The sequence below is a fragment of the Parambassis ranga genome, chromosome 4, assembly GCF_900634625.1.
Source record: "Parambassis ranga chromosome 4, fParRan2.1, whole genome shotgun sequence".
Taxonomy (NCBI): domain Eukaryota; kingdom Metazoa; phylum Chordata; class Actinopteri; family Ambassidae; genus Parambassis; species Parambassis ranga.
Window position 1 is genome coordinate 17,858,193 of NC_041025.1, and position 24,059 is coordinate 17,882,251.

Sequence of the window (24,059 nt, forward strand, 5' to 3'; positions counted from 1 at the left end):
ACCAGGAGCTTCTTCCTGTCAAACATTTACAGTGGCCTTCAGTGACCTAATTATTTACCACTTCTACATTTTAAGTGGAACTTAAAGCATCACCATGCAGATTTTATGTAAGTATTGAAGCTGGTTTTATGTAGCTTCCTCTCCCTGCCATCAACATCAAACGCTCAATCCTGAGATAAACACAAGCTGTCCCTATGAAAGTCCTCATGCACGTCCATCATGCTCCCATGTTCTCTGAAACGTGACTTACATAAAAACAACATATGACAGTCAGACATAACATATTTAAGTTGTAGGCTTTAAGCATGTCTTACAGCCAGATCTATATAATAACAAGGTTTACCTCTGCAACTACTGCACACACAGACACACACACACACTCTGAGGCTTAGCTTGGTCCCTGTTAACCTCTTAAGCAAACAAAAGACATATCCATGCACAATGAGTCTCGCTGTGAAGGATGTAGGTTAAAGTTACCGTCTGTCTCACATTTACAAGGCTGAAGAAGCCTCAAACCAAAAAAAAAACACGTGTAAGAGAACTCCTCTCTTTCTCTGCCAAACCTTTTTTTTTATCAACTTTCAACTTTGTGCCCCCTTTGGCTTTCGTAAATCTCCTGAGAGAGACAACATGTTCTTTTGAAGACCACAGGGACGGCATGTATTATCATTCAGGGGGAAATTCCTGTAAAACCATGTGATGAGCTAACACTTACATAGTGCCTTTTAGAGCAGGCATGCTTGGAAACAGCAGTGAATACCTCACTCTGTGGGTTATTGGAAACCTTGGTTGTAGGCTTTGATTGTTTATTTTGTTCTCCCTTTTCAGGGAGACCTTCACATGACAATGCTGTTGGTATGGCAGAGAAAAGCAGGCCAGGAATTCTGCAGGAGCACTGCCCACGGTTAAGACGACGGATGGATGAGTCACACAGCAAATTACTTTGATCTGTGAGACAGAAGCAGAAGTGTGTACGGTAAATGTTACGCTGCTTTCAGTCATTGATCAGTTTATTCCTTAAAAAGGTACTGCCACAAAGATTACATTTTATTCACCATAACAGGAACTAAATTATGATGAAAGATAGAAAACATGAAGCTGGTCAGTGAGTTAGGTCCATGCTGTACAGCAATGTTACAGCTAGCTGTAGTAGCTCACTACAACTAATGGATATTATAGTTTAAAAAACTTGAGTTTTATGTCCTAGTGTAGATCTTTGGTATAGTGTTGCTAATATTAGTGAGATTTGTGTGTCTTTATTCCTACATTTAAAAATTCTAATCCTAATTTTAAAGTAAAACAAATCATTAGAGTGTAAACACACTCTCTGCTGATCCAGAGGTCTTAATTATTAGTCTAAGAAAATAAACCTGATGATGTTGTTGTTGAGGATTTACTTTACAGTTTGACTCTTTTCACAGGCTGAAGTGCATTATATGGTTCTGGTAGGTTGGTTATGGCTAATAAAATACATGATTCATAAGGTATCAGTGTACTGAACACCTCATCATACTGATGTAGCTTATTTCCTGTAGTGGTACTTATCATTGGTACATAACCATCAATATCTTACTTCATTTCATTTGCTAACAATCCTGGATTTTGAAAATGTGCATTAGGAACACTGAACCTGTGGCATCCTTCACACAGACCTGTGAGCGTGTGCAGCAGGTGTGAAAAGGAGTCGCTGGCATATCATGTAACCTTTTGACAAGTTGCTCAACAACAACAGGCGCTCCCTGTTATTATTGGGTCAACAAAGACAGAGGACGTCTTTAGGATTAGAGTTGAGTGGAGAACATGAGTGTGACTGCCATACGCTCGCATGTGTTTCGACCTGAGCGCCCCCCCGCCCTTCCCTTGCCTCCTCCCTCTGTCCACCAGCACCACCTCTTTGTCTTACAGCAGTGTTGAGGTTAACTCCCCCGCTCCCCTCTTTTTGCTCCCAGGGCTGGCCCGGGGTCAGGGGGGAAACAGGCAGCCAGTCAGGCAGCCAGGCATTCTTTCTGTGTGCATGTGCGTGTATGTTTGTGTGTGGCTACAGCCCACTCTGTGCTCTTTGACTCCACTGGCCTTATAAGGCATCCAGTGCCATGGCAACAGCAGGGCTTGAATAGCAGTGTCAAATCCCTCAGCACACAGACACACGCTCACTCTCCCTAAAGGAGGGAGCGAGGCAGAGACACAGAGAGGGGATTGAGAGAGAGAGAGAGAGAGAGAGAGAGACGAGGCTATCTCTGCTCTCCACTGCAGCGTCTGGCTTTCACTAAAAGGTCTGTGACCGTGTTTTTCCTGTGCTTGTTTGCCTAATTTATTCCTGCCGGGGCCAGCAGAAAGAAAGGCGGAAAAGAAGAAAGAAAAAAAAAAAGGACGGGGCAGAATAGTAAAGAGTGCAACAGTACACCCTGACTCGCTGACAGGGAATGCAGAGAGGTTCTGGCCTCTGGTTGTTACTGCTGGATGGACAAGCACTGACAAAACAACACAGATGAGAAGCAACTGTGTGGCTGAGGAGATTTCTTGTTTTTTGGGCATGGAAGGACATTTGATCCTCTGACACCGCTGACTTTGAAAGAGTTGGAGGAACTACAAGAAAAACATCATTTCACCACAGAAGAAAGAAACAGGAGACAACTGACACATTATTTTTTTCCCCCTCATCTCTCAAAGAGCCAAAATACTTGTGTACAAATGCTGAAGTGAAGCTGCGGTCAAGAAGGAGCAAATCTCAGCATTTTTGTGTTATCTTATTTTTCTCTTCATCACTTTATCACCTCTTTTATAACAGCCTCGACAAGTCAAGAGTGAGTCTGGACTAGAACTGCCTCAGATCGGCAGATAACACCTCAGCACTGCAGGAACTGGTTGGACTAGTTTAAAAGTTGGAGGAGAGGGCAGGGCAGTTTAACCCTGCCTGGAGGAGAGAGACGTGTTTTTTTTCCTCCTGCCTGCTTGTCCTTCTGGGAGAAAGTTGTGAGTGTGTGTGTGAGACAGAGAGCGAGGCAGTGTTTTAAGAGCGACTCTTGTTTTGCTGCTCCTCACTATGTTTAAGGATAGGTAAGGTGTTTTTTTCTTTCTTTTAGGGGGAAAGAAAGTGAGAGGGAGGGTGAAAGAGAGAGGGAGCCAAAGTGTAATTTATTGTTTCCTGTGAAAAGAGCAAGGCTGCACCCTTTTCTCCTGCCTGAACTCTGAACTGCTCAATGAGTGTCTGAAGTTTTCTCAGACCTCGAAGCCATTGATCAGAGGTCAGGGCAGAAAACAAGAACAGAGAGAGAAGAGGGATTAAAGGAGAGGGGAGGGGGGGAAACAGCAGTGGAAGGACCTCCAGGTCAGTCCAACCAGACGGCAAAAGGGAGAAAGGTCAACACGGGGGAGTCCAGGACTTATTTACCTCTAACTTTTAGAGCTTTTTGGATCAAACCTGCCCTGGACACAAAACTGGAGCTGTTGTCCTTGAGTCTAAAATCAGTTTTTTAGACTCTGAGGGCAGCTGGACGCTAGTGGGACAGGGTTGGTCTGTGTATGATCCACTCACAGGACTGCGTGTCTCAGAGAATATGGCCATGGTGAGCGGGGGATGGGGCAACCCCAACGGGGACACGAATGGACTCGGGGAGAAGGCCTACCTGAGGAGGGAGGAAGAGGACGGGTCGCCGCAGGCTGGGAGCAGCGATGTGGACGTCGGGGACGAGGACAAGGCCTGCGTGGTGGACTGTGTGGTGTGTGGAGACAAGTCAAGTGGGAAGCACTACGGCGTGTTCACCTGCGAGGGCTGCAAGAGCTTCTTCAAGAGGAGCATCAGACGAAACCTCACCTACTCCTGCAGGTAGGCTGCTGGGACGAGAAGAGTTAAAGACCAAATGTTTATTTCATATTTCTAGGACAGTTAAATATCATATATCAACAACTATATTCCCCTACTGTGGGCACCTGAGAGAGGACGCACATGAGTGATATAAAAATGTCTTTAAATTATAACCACTGACAACATTTAATGTCCTTAAATCTGGACAGAACTGGAGTGCTTTGAATTATTTATCAAATACTGCTAATAAATTCTACATACGAAGGGTTACAGTAAAGGTTACTGGCTTTCTGTTAGATGTTATATACTCATCCACATTCATAAAAGAGACAGAAGATTGGTCTGTTTCTCACTCCAGAATGATATATTTCAACCTTGGCAACACCTTGGACAAAAAAAAAAGAACAGAAATGAAAGCCCTGAAGGTCAGTCATGTGAGGATGGATTGCCTCAGAAGGTCAACATTCCCATTATTCTTCTCTGCAGGAACATAATGCTGCAACTCAGTTCTCCCTCTTACTTAGAGATCTAGCTTCTGTTGAATGCGGTCATTATTTTTCCAACATAATAATGCATTAACTCTGAAAGAAACAGGCTGTTTCTTTTGAGTCAGTTTGTCACATCCGAGGCGCTCAGTGAAATGTTGGCAGACCTGAACCTGCTGTAAAAGGCAACACAAGGGCGTGTAGGGCTGATGATTTACAAAGGTCACAGCCTTGATGGCTTTTCAGCCACGCCAGCTCACGCAGTTCACTCATCATAGGGGTCAGTGAGAGAGGGGGAGGAAAGGGAAAGGGGGAGAAAGACAAACATTTGAATGCAAATATCACAAATCTAAAGTTAAATGAACAGTTTGAACTGCTATCATAAAATATTGATGCATACTGAATATTCCGCCTTATATGTCTGACGTTTTCTGCAGATCTAATCGAGAATGTCAAATCGACCAGCATCACCGCAACCAGTGCCAATACTGTCGACTGAAGAAATGTTTCCGTGTTGGGATGCGCAAAGAAGGTATGAAAGCCTTGTATGTAGCAGAAACGGTGGAGAGTCATGGTGTGATGAAGGGAAGTTTCCAATATGGTGGAAGAATTGTTAGCCTACTCACTGCAAGCTACAATTAAGTGTAACACCTCTCACCTCATTGTCCCGGTGTGGTTACCTGACACATGTAGCAAGCAGCTGCTTCCAACAACAAAACGCTCCACCTTTACACCACCTGGCAAAAATACCAAACAGCATGCAGCCAGAATCCTGCAGGGGAATTATAGCAGATGAACACTTTCCTCCTGGGGCCTCTGTTACATCCAAGATCAACTGACTGATTAACACAAACAACAGAACAGCTACTGCTTCCTATCACACCCAGTAGTTTGGATGTAGTAGTATAAAGATAAAAAAAAAGAAAAAAGAAGGTGGGGCTGTAAAGTCTGGACTTTTCCTCCGCAGGATGGGGTCTGTTTTAGACCATTAGCATCTCTCTGTTTGCTCCCTCTTTGGTTGGGTTTAGATATTAGAAACACAATTTTCTCCCACCAGCAACAAGCTTCTCTGCCATTTTATAGATTTCCACTTATTCCACTTATTCACATGACCACAGGGTGGCACACTGCAGGGTGTTTCAATTACATGGAACTATTGACCACTACTCTTTCTCCTAATGGGTGCAGCTTATGCTGATCCAGGATCTGCTGCTAATGCTAATCCAGAAACCTGGATTAGTAAGAACTTGTTACAAATTTAGTGAGGTAGTGGACATTAAAGGCACCTGAACGTAAAGCAACATAAACATATAAGGAGCCAAAAAAACATGGCTGCCAGAGAAAGGGTGTCTGTAACAGTCGTACTCCTGCTAAAATGTATAACAACAAAATGATACAAATGAGGAAACACACCTTTAAGGGGGAGGGAGCTGGTGGAGAACAAGACGGAGAAAATGAATTCTTGTTGCACTGACACCTCCCTGATGTTACTGCATTTGACGTCAGAGGTGGAATCTAATATTAACTATCTCAGAACTGTGGTACTTAAGTTCTTTTTCATTTTTTTTTCCACTGTTGTGGTTTAAAACAATTATCTTTATGTACCAACAAGCAGACTGTTTCATGCTCCCTGAGAAAATACTCAGAAACTCTCAATGCAAATACAGAACAGCAGAAATGGGTAATTCACAGAGTGCCTTCTTCTAAAGAACCAGCCTTTGACATTTGCCAGTGATCCAAGTACAATATTTATACTGTCAACCAAAGCATGTTTTCACTCAGCTGCAGCTGCTCAGCTTCAAGGCAACTGAATGCCACCGTGACAGACGTTCAGAACAGGAAAAACAACAGCAGCAAGCTATTTCACAGCAAACACCGTCTGTGGTGACGTTACAACATATATATAACTGACTAAATACACCGATGGTGACCTCAGTTTCACATCACAAACTACATCAGCAATTTTAAGGTGCTCTTTGCATCGGTCATGTGACAAAACCCCAGTTGTAATATGTGTTCTAGTGTAATCTAACCCTGCTTGTATTTCAGTTTGTGTGCCATACATAGTGTGTGGCACTGGGTGACAACGTGTCGGGGGTTACATTAGGCCTGGTTATTAATGACCCATGCTCACTGTGGCCACCATGACGCAGGTTGCACTGTTTCCACATTACCTGGAAATGTCCGTTTCACCTTTAACCTTGTCAGAGAGGCAGCAGGCTGTAAGTGAGACTTTGGCACCATTCACTGCAATTTAAAAGCAGAGGGCTGCTGCACAGAGGGCAGCCTAACCTGAGGAAGGCATTCATGTTCGGTTACAGGCAGGACTGCAGTGACACAAAGCAGACTCACAGTTGATGCACTTATAATTATAGGGTTATAGCCAAATGCATTTTCTTTTTTGCTTGAAGGGAGAGCACAGTCATGTTTTCCCCTAAGGTTATATATTCTGTAGCTTTTATAATGACTTTTTAATGTGTAGTTGTGTGTTTTTAAATGAAAACATAACATTAAAATGAATATTTAACAAATGCTGTGACATAAAACATTGAAGTGCAGTCACAAGGAGAAGCCAAAACAAATAAAGCTGACGGGCCTTGCCTCATGCACATAAGACAGCAGTCCTTCGAAATAAAAGATTACAAATAATATTTTATATATGTGTGTGTGTCCCTTTTAAACTGTCCATGTGTAGAGTAAAGTCTACACTGTATTAGTCTGCTGCTCTATTACAGCATTAATGGATTGTAAACAAGCATTTGTCTGATCTGCTGCATAATCTCATCTCTTTCTCTTTGCAGCAGTCCAGCGAGGTCGAGTCCCTCCATCTCATTCAGGTATCAGTCCAAGCTCCTTGGCTGGAGGAGTAGGAAATGCGGGCCCAGGTCACATTGGGGCGGACTACTTCAACGGGCAGCCTGTGTCAGAGCTCATCTCACAGCTCCTCCGGGCTGAGCCATACCCCAGCAGCCGCTACGGGGCCCCCTACAGCCAGGCACAGATGCAGGCGTCTGCGAGTGGAGCCTCCGTCATGGGCATTGACAGCATCTGTGAGCTGGCCGCACGGCTCCTCTTCAGCACCATTGAGTGGGCCAGAAACATCCCGTATTTCCCAGAACTCCCAGTCTCTGAGCAGGTCAGTACCAAATAATTGACTGACATTTAATTATTTTTTACCGCACTGACCCTAATCATGTATTTGTCCAAAGGTTTAGATTAAGGTTTAGGTTTTAATTTGAAAAGAAGAATTTGAAAGAAGTTTCAATGGCTGGAGAGGGTCCTACAGACCTATTATTATAGCTGTTTTAGTGCCAGGGTCCATGTTGGATTGATGATACATCTCACTGTGTACTGTTCCCACTGTGACAACACTAAGACAAGCTACTCACTGCTCCTCATCATCATGTCCTCCCACAGGTGGCACTACTGAGGCTGAGCTGGAGCGAGCTGTTCATCCTGAATGCAGCTCAGTCTGCTCTCCCGCTGCACATGGCTCCTCTGCTGGCAGCGGCTGGCTTTCACTCGTCCCCCATGTCTGCTGAGCGTGTCGTCTCCTTCATGGACCAGGTCAGGATTTTCCAAGACCAAGTGGACAAGCTGAACCGACTGCAGGTGGACTCTGCTGAGTACAGCTGCCTCAAAGCCATTGCACTCTTTTCCCCTGGTAAGAACATTACAAGGTTATCTGACAGATAAAATACCATATCTTTACTGTAAACTGACCTCAGGTTTCCAAAACAAAAGTTTCTGTTTGAGATTGAAAAGTTTTTTGTTTGTTTTTTGGGGATTAAAACTTTGACCTCGTCAAGGTGTCAAGTTTGACCTCTGACCTCACTGAAGGAGGACAAACGTTTGGCTTAGCTTAGCAGAGCTAGCCGAGCTCAATCCAATATGAACAAAACCACAGCTGTGTTACCAGCTATTTATCTTACAAATATGAGTCTATCTCTTCTAACTCTAACAGAGAGGGAGAAAATAGGGACAGAAGAAATTTCTTGAAACCATCAGACCGTGATGATGATACATCATATTTCTTTACTTTACAGATGCATGTGGTCTTACTGACCCAGCCCATGTAGAGTCCCTGCAGGAGAAGGCCCAGGTTGCCCTCACGGAGTACGAGAGGTTGCAGTACCCCAACCAGCCTCAGCGCTTTGGCCGCTTGCTGCTGCGCCTCCCTGCTCTGCGCGCAGTGCCGGCCAACCTCATCTCCCAGCTCTTCTTCATGAGGTTGGTGGGCAAAACACCGATTGAGACGCTGATCCGAGACATGCAGCTATCAGGGAGTTCCATCGGCTGGCCATACGCACCAGGACAGTAAACCCTGCCCCTCGCTGGACTCCAGAGTGAGATAGACTGAGATCAGATTGGGAGCAATCAGAGCAAAGTGAATGTCATGAATACTGACGGCGTTTCAGAGATTCGGGATCCCATTTGTGAGTTAGCTTTGTCAGTTTGCTTTGGTTTAAATCCAATCATAGCTGCTGCCAGACACACAAAACACACAATTGTTTTTTTTTTTTTTTGTTTGCAGCACTTGTTAGTTTGGCTCCTTTCATCTCCATCTGATCTCTTTCTGTCTCCTTGTAGGAGATCAGTTCAAATCCAGACTCTAACATGAGGCCATGGGCCTGTACTACCTCCTCCCACATCACCCCTAATGTGACTCACTTTGAACCCAGGCTCTGTGTGTGTGTGTGTGTGTTTTATAGTCACAACGAAGCCATAGCAAAGCCACTTTTACAGGCAGAGCTCTATGTTGCTACAGCTGGAACATCAGCAAATCATACTTAAGTCATGCAATGTTTATACAACTACAAAACTACAACCCAGGGGTGGACTGAAGTACCACCAACTGTATTTGTCAGACTGACAAATACATTTCACTGTTTTGAGACTACAATGCGATACCCAGAAGAGGAATGGGCATTGTACGTGGTGTATATACACAAGTATCTACGTAAAGGATCAGACTAGAAACGAGAAGGAAATGCTTACCCAGCACTGATTATGTATCCAATCTTTATGCTAAGCCAAGCTAACCAGCTGCTGCATCTAAAACAAATGTACATGAGAGTATGTCAGTCTCAACAAAGAACGTTTTTCAAAACTATTCTTTTCATTATACATCACTGCAGAAGCTGCCACCACGCTAATGTACTCAAACACACCCTGGCTCCTCAGACAGTCACATCCCTGCAGAACAATATTACCTCATGTTTTGTACATCGAACACAGAGATTGTATAGTGAACTCATGTGTTAAACAGATATATATAAAAAGGGATCAAGGCCTCATTGTCACTGAAACCAAACAATAGCATTTTCCCTGAAGACCCTTCTGACAATATATATATTAAAAAATGTTTCAAAGTTTCTTGTAAGAAGACACCAAATGTTTTAGAGAGAGCTACACTGAGTCTGATTAATGCCTGCGAACTGTTTAAAATTGCTTTAATAAAAGGTAGAAATAGTTCATGTTAACTTCCTTCTAAAGCTTAATGGCCACACAGGGCACGTTCAGATGATGCTATTACTCACGGTACTGCAATGTTCAGGTGTGAAGGTGGTGTTCGTCAGGTACTTAAGTTCACGACCATAAACTACAGCTCAATGTGACACATGTTTTTCTTGCCAAATTAAATGACTGAAATGTGTGTTTTTTTAAAACTTTTGTATTATGTTGTTATGTCATAAAAAAGGCAAGAACGACCACAATGTCCCGATGCTGAACTTCATCATTTTGTGTTGTTTGGTGAGCGTATAAACTTAGTGATTAAGCTGTGTAGCTATACGTTTAAATGAATTATGTTTCTATGCCTATGCCAAAAACTAAAAAAATGCAAAAGAAGTTGGTACTGACTCGTTATTTTTGCATTATTAGAAATAAAAGTATACACAAGGTGTTTGTGAGTGACTTCAGTATCCATGGGTAGAAGCTTCACATGTTTCCATTCACAATGAATCAGACACAAAAGAGAGATCAATGATAAAAGTAAGTTATTGTTACTGGAACTAGACATCACACTGAACATACATTTGCATTACTTTTAGTTTGCTCTGAAATCAAATCTGCAAATAATAAAAAATGCAATTAAGAGGAATTATTATTTGCAGAATAGACTACTTAGTCTAAGTAAGTGTTCAGTTTTAGTTGTGAGGCCTTCACAGTGAAGGTCTCTTCTTAATGTGGACAAGTAATGGCACACATGCATCTGCACGGTTATCAGCGATGGACTTCATTCACTCTCTCAAGGTTCCTGTCGTCCTTCATTAGCCCAGTGGACTGCTTGAAGATTAATATTACTTTAAACACAAACTACTCTTAAGTGTTTACAACTGCCCTGTAGGCCTTCACTGGGTTGGAATTCTTCATAATTAGTTTTACCATTTCCATAAATTAGAAGAATCATATTGAAGACAGTAAGAAAACAGCAACAGAAAGTTCTATGGCAAACTTTAAATCTTTCTCTGTGTGACGTTTAAGTGGGAGCACCAAGCTGTAAGTTATATTGCAAACAGTATGACATTCAGTAGCCTTGGACATAGTGTACAGAATGCAGTACATGGTGTGAAACTGGGACAGAGGATATCACTGGTAAGGACTTACCAACAGAGGGCAGCATCAGCTCGCTTTGAAGTCACTGGGCCGGTCTGCTGGCTCAGCCGGTCTCCCCCTGCAGGATGATCACTGTAAATGCACAAAACATCACATGCCTCCAAACCAACAAGAGAATTAAACACTTTTAGCGAATTAGAAATGTTTATTACCGACTAAATTCAATACTTTTTAGACAACATAATTTATGGAAGCATACAGTTACAAAACGGGTCTTTTATAATAACATAAAAGAAAATACATTCTTACAAAAATAAATGGCTCGCAAATGGTTTGTAAAATGGAAATGATGTTCTTCATAAAAATACAAATGCAAGACAAATCAAATGTGTGTCTGATCAATTTTAAAATGTACAGCAGATCATAACGTTTTATAAATGAAGTGAAATAATGCATCATTCCAGCACACGCCACTGGCAGAGATTAAAAAAATAATGATGAGTTAACTGTAGCTTATAGTCAGTGAGAAAGACACGTTTTACAGTTTGTTGAGGAGTGTGCATGATAAAAAAAAATACAAAAATAGAAACAATTTGCATAGATTAAGCACACTTGGACCACTGATTTAAAAAAAGTCTTCAGTGTGAACAAGAGAACCTTAAGGACAGGCACACACTAAATTTGTTTTTAGGATTCTTTAAATGTACAATACAGTGATGCACAACATATCACTGGCCAGTTTGTTACCTTTTTGGTCAACACATTTATGATCAGTGTAAAAAAATCTGAGCCCATAAAAAATGTAAAACAAAACAAAAAACAGAAAGCAGTTAATTTCTCTGATGTTTAAGGTAGTTACAAACACTGCTGTAAAAGTGAGAAAACCCCATGACAACGGTTAAAGAAACTGCATATTTGATGTCAAACGATCCCAGCAACCCATCTCACCTATTACTACACTCACTAAAATACTGTTCCACATGTTATCTGCAAAGATAAAACAAAAAAAAGTCGCCAAACTGGAGAGCAAACAGAGCCACAGACACAGTGTTATCACAGGTGACTTTCAAACAACCTTTCTCCAGCTGCACCCTTTAATCCTCACACTGCAAACACTGAGCTGGACCTTCAGAAAATGTTTACTCTGAAAGTGGCTACAACTCTATGTTTTTTTTTCTTCTAAAACAGAGAAAGTTATAAGATTTTGATCAGAGGATAAAAAAAGTGAAGTCTTGATGAATATTAAAATGCAGTATGTTCCCTGTATGTGTGTCTATGTGTGTACCTGTGTCTGTGTCTAAGCTGTAGCTTTGGTCTCAGCATGTCACATGTCTTTGTAGCTTTTTGGAGTGTATCTTAGACTGCGTGCGAGCGTTTGCTGTGTAAACCACAGCGAAGAGTCAGGACTGAGTGGGTTCTCTAGTGGTTCCTGTCATACTCCTTCACCACACGCTTGATGTGGAACAGTTTGTGTCTCAGCCTGCGACACTCTTTCTTCTTAGCCCGGTAGTCTGGTGTCTACAGAGAAGGCAGCACAGAGACATTACTGAATACATGTTTTCACTATTTTTTTACAGACAGTTTTATAACAAAAGCTGCACCATAACAAAGAAACAAGACAATATCTTATAGCTCCCATAACTTAAATTCCAACATATTACTTGTTTAGAGACACTTTCATAAAGGAAACGGAATAAGTAATGCCAGAAATGCCTCATTACCTGCTTCAGATCCTTGAGCTGATTATATTCCTCTGCTACAGCCTGATGGGGAAAAAACATTTGGTATGTCTGTTAATCCAATACGTTGACCTTGATAATCAGTATTTTTTGAAAAACAATTTATATATAATAAAACACAATGTTTTGTGCATGAAACTGTGTCATGTTGGATATATGCTGCTTCCAGTGGTGTTTAAACAACTGAAGCTGCAAATACTGAAGCTTATGTGTATTTAAGTATTATTTTAAGACAGTCCTATTCTGTATTTTGTCCCTTCATGCCACCATAGCTGCAATTCTTTGCAGTTCTGAGAGAGTTAACCATATTAATTATACCTAAAATGTCCACCACTGAACTGTAGAGGTAAGGCCTTGCTTTCCGTCATTTTCTATAGCCCGCTATGACCCGCTACTTTCCGACATTTGTCTCCACCAACCTGGTATTTGGCAGAGGTGTCATCCAGTGTGTCCAGCTGCCTGCTGAGTTTGTTCAATTGATCGTTAATGTCGTCCATCTCAGTACACAGACGCTTGTACTCTCGGAGGTCTGCATCAAACTCTTTCTTATAGTCATGGCGCTGAGCATCTGATGTTATCTCTGGGTACATACTGGAGGAAAAGAGGTAGTACAAGAAGGGACAGAAAGATGACAAGCCAGGAGAGGGAAAAAATAAAATAAATAATCATTAAAGATAAACTTGAAGTAGTAACTACAAAGACTTGAAAATAAACTAAATAAATAAATATCAAGTATACTTCTGAAGCACAGTGCAAGGATATTTAGTGTGAATGCAACCACAACCTATACTGTCTCTACGCTGACTGCTATTTTCTGCACCTTTGTCCCACTTCTCTTATTATGCCCGAGTACAACTCATGTGAACTGGCATGCCTTAGAGGATTAACTACTCTCCTGGACAGAAAGAGGAATACACAGTCTGCAAGCTTGGTGGCTTAAGGATAAAATACATACAATATATCCCCGTACTCTTCTATATGTTTTAAAATAATAGCACCATTTTCCTGCAAATTCAATAACAGTCATGTGAGCATTTTCTGAGCTTACATGTATTAATTCATGTCAGAGAGAGAATTTAGGTCTGATCCTAAGGGGGCAGCAGTAGTTGACTGCAATCTCCATTCTGAGCTTTTGGTTAATGACATTTTCATCTCTAATCCAGACAGAATGTGAGCAGTGGAAAGATAAAGCAGTGCAGTCGTGGAAGTCTGGCTCTCACCTCTCCCATTCCGCTGCATCGAGTTCGTTGCCCGTCTCTCCTCCTGTGGTGTACTCTGTTTCATACTGAGACTCATCCAGTTCTGGGTTACGTCTGCGTCTCTTGCCCCTGTTGGCAGAGGGTTTGCGACCACCACCTGCCTCCTCTGAAGGGCTGGAGCTAGTCCCTCCACCATGGTAGTAAGACTCTAATGGTCGACTGATTGTTCTCTCTGAATACCTACAGATAGCAACAAAGACATGAGCAAAACATGGCCTCTTCAGTTGATAAGAAGCTTTGAAATTTGAAAATCTGCGTTTATATTTCTGTGAAGACCCTGATTTAACCAGGTCATGTTATATCAAAGAGTCAAGGTATCTTTCAAAAAAACAAATCTAGTAAGTTTTGCAGATGTTGTCAGACACGCTGTTTTTAACTGTGCCTGAAGCTACATCAGCGTGCCACAGCTTTAAATACTGCAGCTGTAACTTTGACCAAAATGGGTATTTCTATGTCATATTTTAATATGTGATTTCTGCTACACAGTGATACTAGATTGATACTACCGTAACCCTGAACACAGAACTCACAGCAGAGTATAGAAAAGTATATTAAATGTCTTAAAACAATTCAAATGTTGAAAAAACAAGCCCTAATATTCGTTGTTGCTCAAACCCTACAATCAGACTCTGAGCCCGCAGGAGACCTTCAGTGACAGGAAGCAGGTACAGCTCTTTAATAACATCAGGAGGGGGGTGGGTGAGGGGGGGCATGTTCTATTTTGAAGGGTTGAAGGGGATTTGAGGAGGAATCCAAATCCAATGGCACAGATATTACAAGTCCTTACAAAAAGGCTGAATTATGTCAACAACGGAGCACAGAGTAGGTCTTCAGCCTAACATTCTTCTGCTTATGAAAATGCCAGCACTGTTTGTGCTGTTTGTCATATAGAAAATCGTTCAAATATTCTGCACTATGAACCAACTTTTGTTGTATTTTTTCACCACTAAAATGCACCAAGGTCAATCAATATTTTTTTGACATCATTTGTCATTGTCATTGTTTTTGACAGTGTTTTTCAGAGTAGTGGAAATGTGAAGAAACTGTAATTGACACATTTTTTCATATACACATTGTTGTCTTTGAGCAAGACAAACAAAAACAAGGTGTTTCAGAAACGATTCTCTGTTTGCTGAAAAGCAAAGGCATTACTCCACAAATATCCTGCCTTTTCTTCACTTCAGAAAATTGAATGAACATGAGCAAAAACAAGGGAACGTTAATCCAACACGGGCTCAAAGGTCACACACACACAGCTTTCTCTTCTGGTAGGGCAATATGTTTTCATGGGCTTTAAAACAGACTAGTGATTAGATACTGTTTGTGAGTCACATGTTTTTGAGCTTTGCAGTTTAAATCAAATGTTGCAGCTACTTTCCTTTTAAAATGTGTTTATTAAAAAAACACCAATGTGTATTCTCTACATATGCATTTCTTCTTCATTGTAACAAGAAGAGTTTGTTCTGTGTTACTGTATATTGTATGAGCAAAGCAAGAAGGGAGTCTTAGAAGTCACCTACTCTTTATTGTCCAAGGTGTCCCCGTTGTAGGAGCTGCTGTCCACTTTGGTTGGGGGGTAAGAGATAACACTATTAGGTGACGCATTGAGAAGCCCACCTCCCTTCTCTGACACCAGCAGGGTAGGGGCATCCTGAACACTGCGGCTTTCCTCCACATTGTTCACCTACACCAGGAAGGAAAAAACAAAGGAACAGGCTCAGCAAACACCAACAAACAACTGCATTGCCGACAAAGCCCAGACCACCCCACAGCTCATTTTCTGACTGTTAGATCAACAACTACATTTCTATTTTTCTTAGGTTTAACAGGTAAAGTTAAATGAATTTATCCATATATCATTATCCATCTAAGTAAACGTTTCAAAATAGTGCCAGTAGTGATAGTGATTCCAGCTTTCATTCATTGTCTCATGACTTCATGAACACCTGGAACGGATCTGCTCTTCCTTTCCCTCTTCAAACAAAAGGAGAGTCCCATGTAAAAGCCTTACTCTGTATGTACAAGTCTTTCCTGTAAGGTCACAGAGCCAGCATGAATGAATTCCTCACAACCGAGGCCTCAGGGTTGGTCACTCTTTCATCCAGTAAGGTTACCAATCATTAAATGCCTTTTAAACAACCTCTCTGTAAAGGTCTAAAAGTGAAACAAAACCAATTCTCTTACTGGAAAGGTAGTCCAGCTTAATGTTAGTAGAGCATGAGTACTGCGTAGACTTCTGAATTTACAACTATATAAACCTCTTATGAAACATCTATTTGCTTTCTGCTTCCTCAGGTGGTACATTACAGCACAATCCCCTATATCCCCCATAGTACAGAAGCACAGCCAGCCATCGGCCTTTACTCCAAAAAACAATAATCATAGTGGGTGGGGTGCTTGGGTGGGGGAGTGCTGCACTTGTAGTAGCTGCAGGAGAATCCTGTTTAAAGAGGGCAGATCATATAAGAATCTCAACAATGCCGTCTCCGTGTGCAGCACAGCGGATACAGGGCTATGAACAGAATATGTAAGAACAGTAAGAATGTCTAACAGTCCTGGACACAGTGAAACAAAACCAGAAGGCAAACATTGAAAGAGTCATGTAAAGGCTTTAAGACTGTAAGGGAAGAAGGAAGACAAAGTATCTGTTAAGTAGATACAAATAAACGCAGAATTCAGAAATGTGGTGGGAATGAAAAAAAAGAACACTTAAATTGCAGTGTGCCTGTGTTTCTGTATAGACAGTACAGTACAGCAAGCTAAATTGAGAGATTTAACAGATAGAATATAGTAAACCAACTAGATCCATTTCATATTAAAATCCTAATCTGAAATAAACAGATTAGAAAAAAGTCAACAAAAAGTACAGATGCCAGCATTTTTGCTCTCCAAGGTTTACAACTAACTTTTAATACAGCCTTAAACCGAACTGATTAACGTCACAGATATTTCCATGTATCCGCTTGTAACCCTTTTATACTATTTTAAACATCATGCATTGTGTTTTCTATGTTTTAATCTATGTCTTTGGAGCCAGCTCAGGATGCTTTCACTGTCCATCTGTGCAGCTCTTCAATGGTTCCAGCACACATACAGCCCTGCAGAAACCAACGCTGATGACCTCATGCAGCAGACACAATGCAGCCCCCTCCCTGGCCAAGCTGAATGAAGCTTGTGTGTGAGGTCATCAGAGCAAGTAAGGCCTCCCCCAAGGCTCAGCAGCAGAGATGGGTCCCATCTCAAACCAGCCACAGACATAGACTGTCAGTGGCCTAGTGTTTAAAAGACCCAAACAAACCAGATGACTCATTTTGCGGCACAAATACGCAGGTAGTGTAGCAACAGGGAAACACAGTTCAGTCAATATAACTGAAAAATAAAAGCTGGCTGACCTGCCCTGGTGAAAAACACAATTTTCAATGGAAGGAAGTCGGATCTAATTGTGATTATTGACAATTGATCTTTTTGGATTCATCTTACTTACCCCTTCAGAGATCTTTAGAATCTATATATAATCTCACTCTTTTTACAACAGTAGTTCCAGTTTTAAGTTAATGTAGTGCTAATGCACCGTTTACTACTGAAACAATAAGGCTGATGACATCAGTGAGCATGGCTCCATCATTAGACACTAGTGCTAGTCATAGGATTCACTCTAGGCTCGTATCATTTACTCCACTGTGTCCGTACACCTCTGTGTGCATGATGCCATACTCAAGGCAATGACACCCTCTCTCAAAAACAAACAGCTCTATATAATCTATTATAACAACAGCTCAGTGCTTTTAACTGCACTTTTACATATACAAGTCTGTATGTCACGATGTGAACAAACACTGCATGTGGGCAGCATACACATCATCAGTATTATAACTGTAGTATATAGTTTTGAAGTAACAAACAAACTATCCTGTAAGTGCTGCATCACATCAGTGTATACCTACACTGTTACTCATTATTACTCATTGAAACAAGTAAAATTTAGCACGTCAGGTCAGGTTGATTATCAACTCATGTCTCAGGTAACAGTCCTATATGACGAGAATGTTGTTAACATTAAAAAGGTGAAGGCGGGCTCTTTAGAAACCACCTACCTGCATACTATCTCCTCAGGCGGTTAATGATTACTCAGAGTGAAACCAGGCCGTAGACCATGAGCAAACAATCTCTGACTTACTAGCCCTGACCCTGAACAAAGTGACTCATTCAAAGGAAACACTGTTAATATAGTGTGACTGCTTCCCTCCATGACGTTTATAAACTGATAAACAGTGCACAAAGCTTGGACTTTTAGCTCATAAAGACTAACATGTAAAATTAAAAGTAACATTACAAATGCCACCTCAAACCATAGGAATGTGCAAGTCTCAGCTTAGCTATTTACTGCACCTGCATCACCACAGGCTCTTACCTGTGTTTATAACTGATGACTACCCAGCAGGAGCGTGACAACATTACTGATGACCTATCTGCTTGCTTACTTGCTACTACTAAAAATGACAAATGGAAAACAATTTGCCATTTGGCAACAGAAAGGAAAGAGCTTATGTCAATCAGTTTTGGTGGCTGAATCTTCCAGGCAGAAAAACCACAGTGGTTGAACATTTCATCATCTAATCTTTCTGAAAATTGTATTCCATCCTGTGGCTGGATTTAAAACTTAGGTGACCCTGTTCATTTGACTGCAAGCTGTGCAGACTCAAACTCTGGGTCAGTTTGGGTCAAAATGTGATTTTCTTTTTCCTTTTTAAATCCAATGTAAGCCTAGTCTTACTGAACTCCTACTGAACTGTCTATCATCCTGTTAGTCTCTTACCCATTCTTCCACGTCCCTGCCCTCTGAGGCCTTCCCGCCCACAAGAGGCTCTTCCCAGTAGATATTTGGCTTTCCATAGCGCCAGATCTTTCCTCTTGTTTTTTGTGCAAAGAAAGTAGCAACACCCAAAGCAACGACAACAAGGAATCCACACACCATGGCAATTCCCTTGAAAAGAAAGGACATAAACATGAAATAAAAATTAAATCTAGAGATAGCAATCAGATATACTGACATTTAAATACATTTGACATCAGGCAGTGGAAACGTATCACCATTTAAACAATTACTGCCATAAATGTAAGCAATACCAATACAAAACAGGGTACTAGAATGTATTTTCCTGGAAACTAAACAAATCAAATTATATGACAGCAACAAAATGTGTAGAGGGAAAGCAACAGACCTCCTGTGGGTCAACAAAGCAGTAGTGATACAGGTACTGGTTGTAAATGGGAAAGCCTCCCACTCCTCCCATTTGAGAGTAGCTGGTCTGGTAGAGGTTCTGGCACATCATGAGCATTGGATTGTACATCATACTGGAAGAACCTTGGGCCATGGGGTTAACCCCCACAATGTAGACAATGGTTATGATGCCCTGAAAAAGACATTAAATCAGAGAGATTCCTTATTCCTCCAATCATTTGGTAGTTAAAGCCAAAGACGTCTAGAAGTACTCATAAATAAAAGTTCAAATATGCCTCCTTGAGGCAACACTAGTAGACCACACTTCTGGAAGGGCAAAGGGTACATTACAAGGTGGAAAGTTTTCCTCTGGTGCTTCTACAGTTCTCCAATCTAATAATAATTTGTGGGAGCTCACCAACTTTGACAAATAGGCTAAAAGAAATAAACTATAACATCACAGCAGGCTTCAGATAAATAGTGTGAGGTATATTTATCAGAGATAATTAAAAATAAAAAATGAAAACCACAAGGAATTGAATAGGGAGAAAGATCAGACAACATATAGCAATCACTGATTTGCTAAGAATGAACTCTGTCCATTGTAAATACCAGACATCTGTAAATCCACAAATATCAGGAATAACACTGATCTATGGTCTCTTGTGTCTTCTGATATCGGACTCTACAGCACATCTTTAAAATATAGTCTGAATTTAGATAAACCTCTAAACAAATGTGTGTTTTCACCAACTAAGAAAGCAGAGCAGTGTGAACTATAAACACAGAGTCCTGTTTCACATTAGGTTTCTGGTATTTAGGGTTTTCTAAAACATGCACATTTAAATACCATTCATAACAGTGACAAGCATTGACAGTTTTGATAGTTAGTTGGGACATATTTGACATTTATGTGTCGTTAATCTAAATTACTTTTAACAGTAAAGGACCTGATCAGTTTTGGCTAAGAAATAGTGGATATGATGGGAAATATTTTTGATTCTATTAATTGAATCCAAACATAAATGCAGAAAAAAATGTGAATTACCTGCAGGACAGCCATGAGGATACAGGCTATCAGAAGGACCAGAAAGAATTTCCTGCTGCGGACCGTGTTGGATTTAGAGAAGCTGGCAATGAAGAATGCCAGTGCTCCTATGAAGTTAATGGCTGCCATTGCAATCATGGCAGTCTTGGCTGAGTAAGGAGAAATGTAGGAGCCGTAGTTTCCATAGCCTCCATAGCCTCCATAGCCACCATAGCCACCGTACCCTGAACCGTAGCTGCTTCCCGTGTATCCGCTCCCGTAGCCCATGCCATAACCCAGTCCCATGCCATATCCATACTGCATGTCCCACATGAGAGTGGACGCCACACATGCAAATATTGCCACACACAGCACTATCACTGCTGCCATCATGGCCTTGATGATCCCAGGTGGTGACAGCCATTTGTAGAAGTGCTGCGGCTTGTCTTCGATGTAGTACGATCCAGGTGGTGGTGGGTATGCGTTGTAATCACTCTGAGGGCCATGGAAGCTGCCGGGAGGTCCATAGCCATTGTTGGATGGAGGGGTGAAAGGAGGACTGTAGACTGGAGGGCTGTCGTAATGCTGCTTGTCAAACATCGTTCGAAGATGTTTACAACTAAAAACAGAAGCAACGAAACAAAATGTGAGCAACTGAGACACCAGAGTGTACTGTACAAAGCTAGAAGGAGCTGCCTGCCTAGTTATTCAGCTGATACTGATATGAGCAATGCTACGTGAGAGATATGGGAACGTTAGGCGTAACCGTTTTTTGTAATCAAACTGAGTTACAGTGTAAATGTTTAACCATTTCCAAAGAGGTGTGATTTATGAGGTTTGTTTGTGCAATTATTTTTTTCTGTCATGTGGACTGAATGATGTTACTTTACAGTAGGTTTATGATTTATATCATAAATCTGAACACTTTTCTACATTAACATAAATACTAAAGGACCTTAGCTTTGAGGTCTCTGAATCATCTAAGGCAGAATCAGTGCAGAGATGTCGGTACCAGGGCAGGGAGCGCAGCCAAACAACAATACTTTCCTTTTTGCCTCTTCACAGGCTGGAGGAGTTTCTCTGCTGCCCCCACAATGTCCGGTCTTTGAACATTTTAACACCAATCACAGAGCTAAAAACGTTGTGTTCTGTTAAAGAAGTCTTATGGAGAGATATGCAAGGCCACAGTGTATATGGCTTAACAATGCCCATTCTTTAACAACAAGCCCCAGAGGGTGTGGTTGGCCAACATGTCTGAGTGAAAAGGACTGTGAACAGAGGAGAAAGAAAAGTGAGAAGGTAATTGCCAAATTTCCATGTTTATCTTATTTAATTGCAAAATGTGCTACTATACTTTAAACAGCTGGCATCTCAAACATCTCTTGAAACACCACAAACATAATTAAATTCATGCTCAACATGCTATTGTTTGGATATAATAATTCATTATTTAATCTATGAAATACCAAAAAATAGTAAACAGGATTGTTTTCTTTCATTTGGTGATAACAGGAAAACTATATAATTATTTTTGTGCTGTCTGAGCTCAGTGGCAGGGATGTGAAGGGAGAAAACATGCCCAGCCATTCAGAAATGTAACCATACAGACAGATACAGTCCTTGGCAGTGCCTGCAGTCCAGTAATTCTCCTCTTTTTATGGGACTCGGGCACACACGGCAGAAGAGGTCTCGCCTCAGAGCCTCCATCCCAGACACCATCCCATTATACGCTCCTTCATTCCTCCATATCCTTCATCCCCCTCACAATTGCCCTGTCCCCCTAAATCCTTCCTCACCCAGCTCTCCCTCCCTCCATAACTTCTTGCCTTTGTTTTGGGAGCAGGAGGAGCAAAAAGTCAAAGCTGCTCGTCACAGGAACAGTGTTGCCATGGAGTCACGGTAAAAAAAAGAAAGAAAGAAAGAAATTGGGGCACTGTCCAGGCAGGGAGGATCAAACAAGGGCTTCTCTGTCCTGCTCCTCCTGAGAGAAGCAAGGCAGAGAGGAGACAGAAAGAGGGGAGGTCAGGTGGAGGGTTTTGCTGTGCACAACAATGGCAGGTGTGCTTTGTTGTTTAAAGCAAGCTGTCCTGTAAGGGGTGGATTCTAGTTTATTTTCCTGCTACACTGTTTGATTATAGTCATAACTGGCAGTAAATAATCCTCAGCAATTCCGAGCAATGAAATTCAACTGAGACAACCCATATGGAGGAGTGGCAAACATTCCTCTATGTAGGAACAACATTAGTCGTACCTGGTAGGCAGATATTTTGATTATTTATGACAGTTTGTCAAAAAATGGGTAGAGTCTAAAACAACCTTTAGTTTCAGTTAGGACTCATCAAATAAAAACAACTTTAGTATTGGTGGATATATAACTATTAAGGACACAAAGTATTAGTATTAGTAATAGTTGCTGTGGTGGTTTCAAGCTCTGCAGTGTTTGGACCACAGTCACAGGTCAGGTCATACTCCCACCAGCTGAAGCCTGAACTCCACTAACACAGAGGCTCTATCATCTGCTGCTGATAATGGAATTCCAGTTATACAGTCACATGTCTTACATCTGTCAAAAACAATTAGGCTGCTGCTCAATGTAGGCTGGGTCCCACTGGCATAAACACAGGAGTCGAGCAAGACTTCCTGCCCAAAAAAACAACCCACTGAAAAATTTCCTGGACCACGGAAAGCACAGAAAAAAAAAAAACATACAAACAATGTAAATATTTTACAAACATGCACATACACACAAAATGTAAGGTTCTGGTTATTTTGAGACCTATGTGAAGCCATACAGTGGAAGTAAGTAAGACAAATTAATCTGTCAATCAATCACCAAATGATTGAGGGAGGAAAAAAGAGCAGATTAAGTGTAAGTGACAGAGGTTGCTCTGTTAATTGACATCCCTATTATTTATTAAATAAATAATAAATTAATAAAACACTTTTCAGTTTAGGGTGACACTAAAACATTAAACTTATGCTGAAACAAAATTACAACCTTGATTAAAAACAGGATGTATTTAAAGGTTTTACATCAGTTTTAACTAAATCTGTGATTGTAGCAGCTATTAGTCTGTAAGAATACGGAAACTCTGCAATAACATACAAAATGTGACATTGTAGATAAATCATCTGTATCTTTTGACCAAAGGTGCATGTGAGTCAAAAATATGAATTAAGAGCATATTGTGTTCTTACAACTTTACTTATATACATACATAAGTAAACAACGTTGTAAACACATCAATTTTGTCCAATTTAATTTTTGACAAATATTTTTTTGATGATAAACACCAAACATCTCAAGCTAACCTCGATGATGTTGTTAGCTAGCTGTAATTGGAGACCCACCTGTCGAAGTTTCAAATCTACTGTTAACTTACCGACAAATCAAACACTTGCTGTGAACACTTTTATTTAAAGAGCTAATGAAGTTTAACTAACTATTTGGTCGTAAACAAGTCACAGTTTGCTACTTAAATCACCTTTATGCTCCTTACGTTGACTTACCTGAGGATCACTAAGGAGGGTAATAAAACTTGATCAATGTCCGTCCCAGTTTTCCTGTCAAAACTCTCCTTCCTCTCAAAGTTGGAGGGCGGCTTTTTAAATTTAATAGTCCGTCAGAATATCAACGTGCTTCTATTAATGAATGCTAAAGCGAGTTTCTTTTATTTGACGCTAACTTTAAAAGTCGCTGGTCCGTTTCCGCTGCTGTCCCAGAGCAAAGTCTCAGACAACGGTCCCTGACTGAACCACTGCTTTGTCCCGCCTGTCCGCGGTGATGAGGCCCACCGCAGCACGCCGCTACACTGCCGCGTTTCCGCCGCCAGAGGACAGGCTTTCTGCGCCCGAGGGTATGCGGGATCTACAGACAGTATATCAGTAAAAAACAAAAAAAAAAAACAAATCGATAAATAAAATTTAATTCAGATATTACGCCTAAAAATGATCGTACAACCATT

General features: G+C 41.2%; 2 protein-coding genes across 4 annotated transcripts; one reads left to right on the forward strand and one right to left on the reverse strand.

Annotated features, from left to right (window-relative positions):
- Nucleotides 1-1,299: 1,299 nt before the first annotated feature.
- On the forward strand, nucleotides 1,300-10,136 carry nr2f6b (nuclear receptor subfamily 2, group F, member 6b). Of its 3 annotated transcripts, XR_003670492.1 has the most exons (6): nucleotides 3,558-3,826; nucleotides 4,728-4,822; nucleotides 7,092-7,426; nucleotides 7,708-7,954; nucleotides 8,337-8,726; nucleotides 8,881-10,136. XR_003670492.1 is itself a non-coding variant. In XM_028403558.1 (5 exons), the coding sequence occupies exons 1-5, from the start codon at nucleotides 3,558-3,560 to the stop codon at nucleotides 8,609-8,611; spliced, it is 1,221 nt and encodes a 406-aa protein (XP_028259359.1). In that variant the 5' UTR covers nucleotides 1,300-3,557; the 3' UTR covers nucleotides 8,612-10,136. The 3 variants fall into 3 exon arrangements, 2 of the variants coding, with proteins under 2 accessions (XP_028259359.1, XP_028259360.1); XM_028403558.1 differs by having other exon boundaries at nucleotides 1,300-3,826; nucleotides 8,337-10,136; XM_028403559.1 differs by having other exon boundaries at nucleotides 7,095-7,426; nucleotides 8,337-10,136.
- An 897-nt stretch (nucleotides 10,137-11,033) lies between these two features.
- Nucleotides 11,034-23,861, reverse strand: LOC114435015 (occludin). Its single transcript, XM_028404509.1, has 9 exons — nucleotides 23,605-23,861; nucleotides 20,116-20,713; nucleotides 19,069-19,260; nucleotides 18,663-18,830; nucleotides 15,367-15,530; nucleotides 13,808-14,026; nucleotides 13,007-13,178; nucleotides 12,570-12,611; nucleotides 11,034-12,366 (listed from the first exon to the last, which is right to left on the reverse strand). Exons 2-9 carry the CDS (start codon nucleotides 20,692-20,694, stop codon nucleotides 12,268-12,270), a joined length of 1,635 nt encoding a protein of 544 aa, XP_028260310.1. The 5' UTR covers nucleotides 20,695-20,713; nucleotides 23,605-23,861; the 3' UTR covers nucleotides 11,034-12,267.
- Nucleotides 23,862-24,059: the final 198 nt, after the last annotated feature.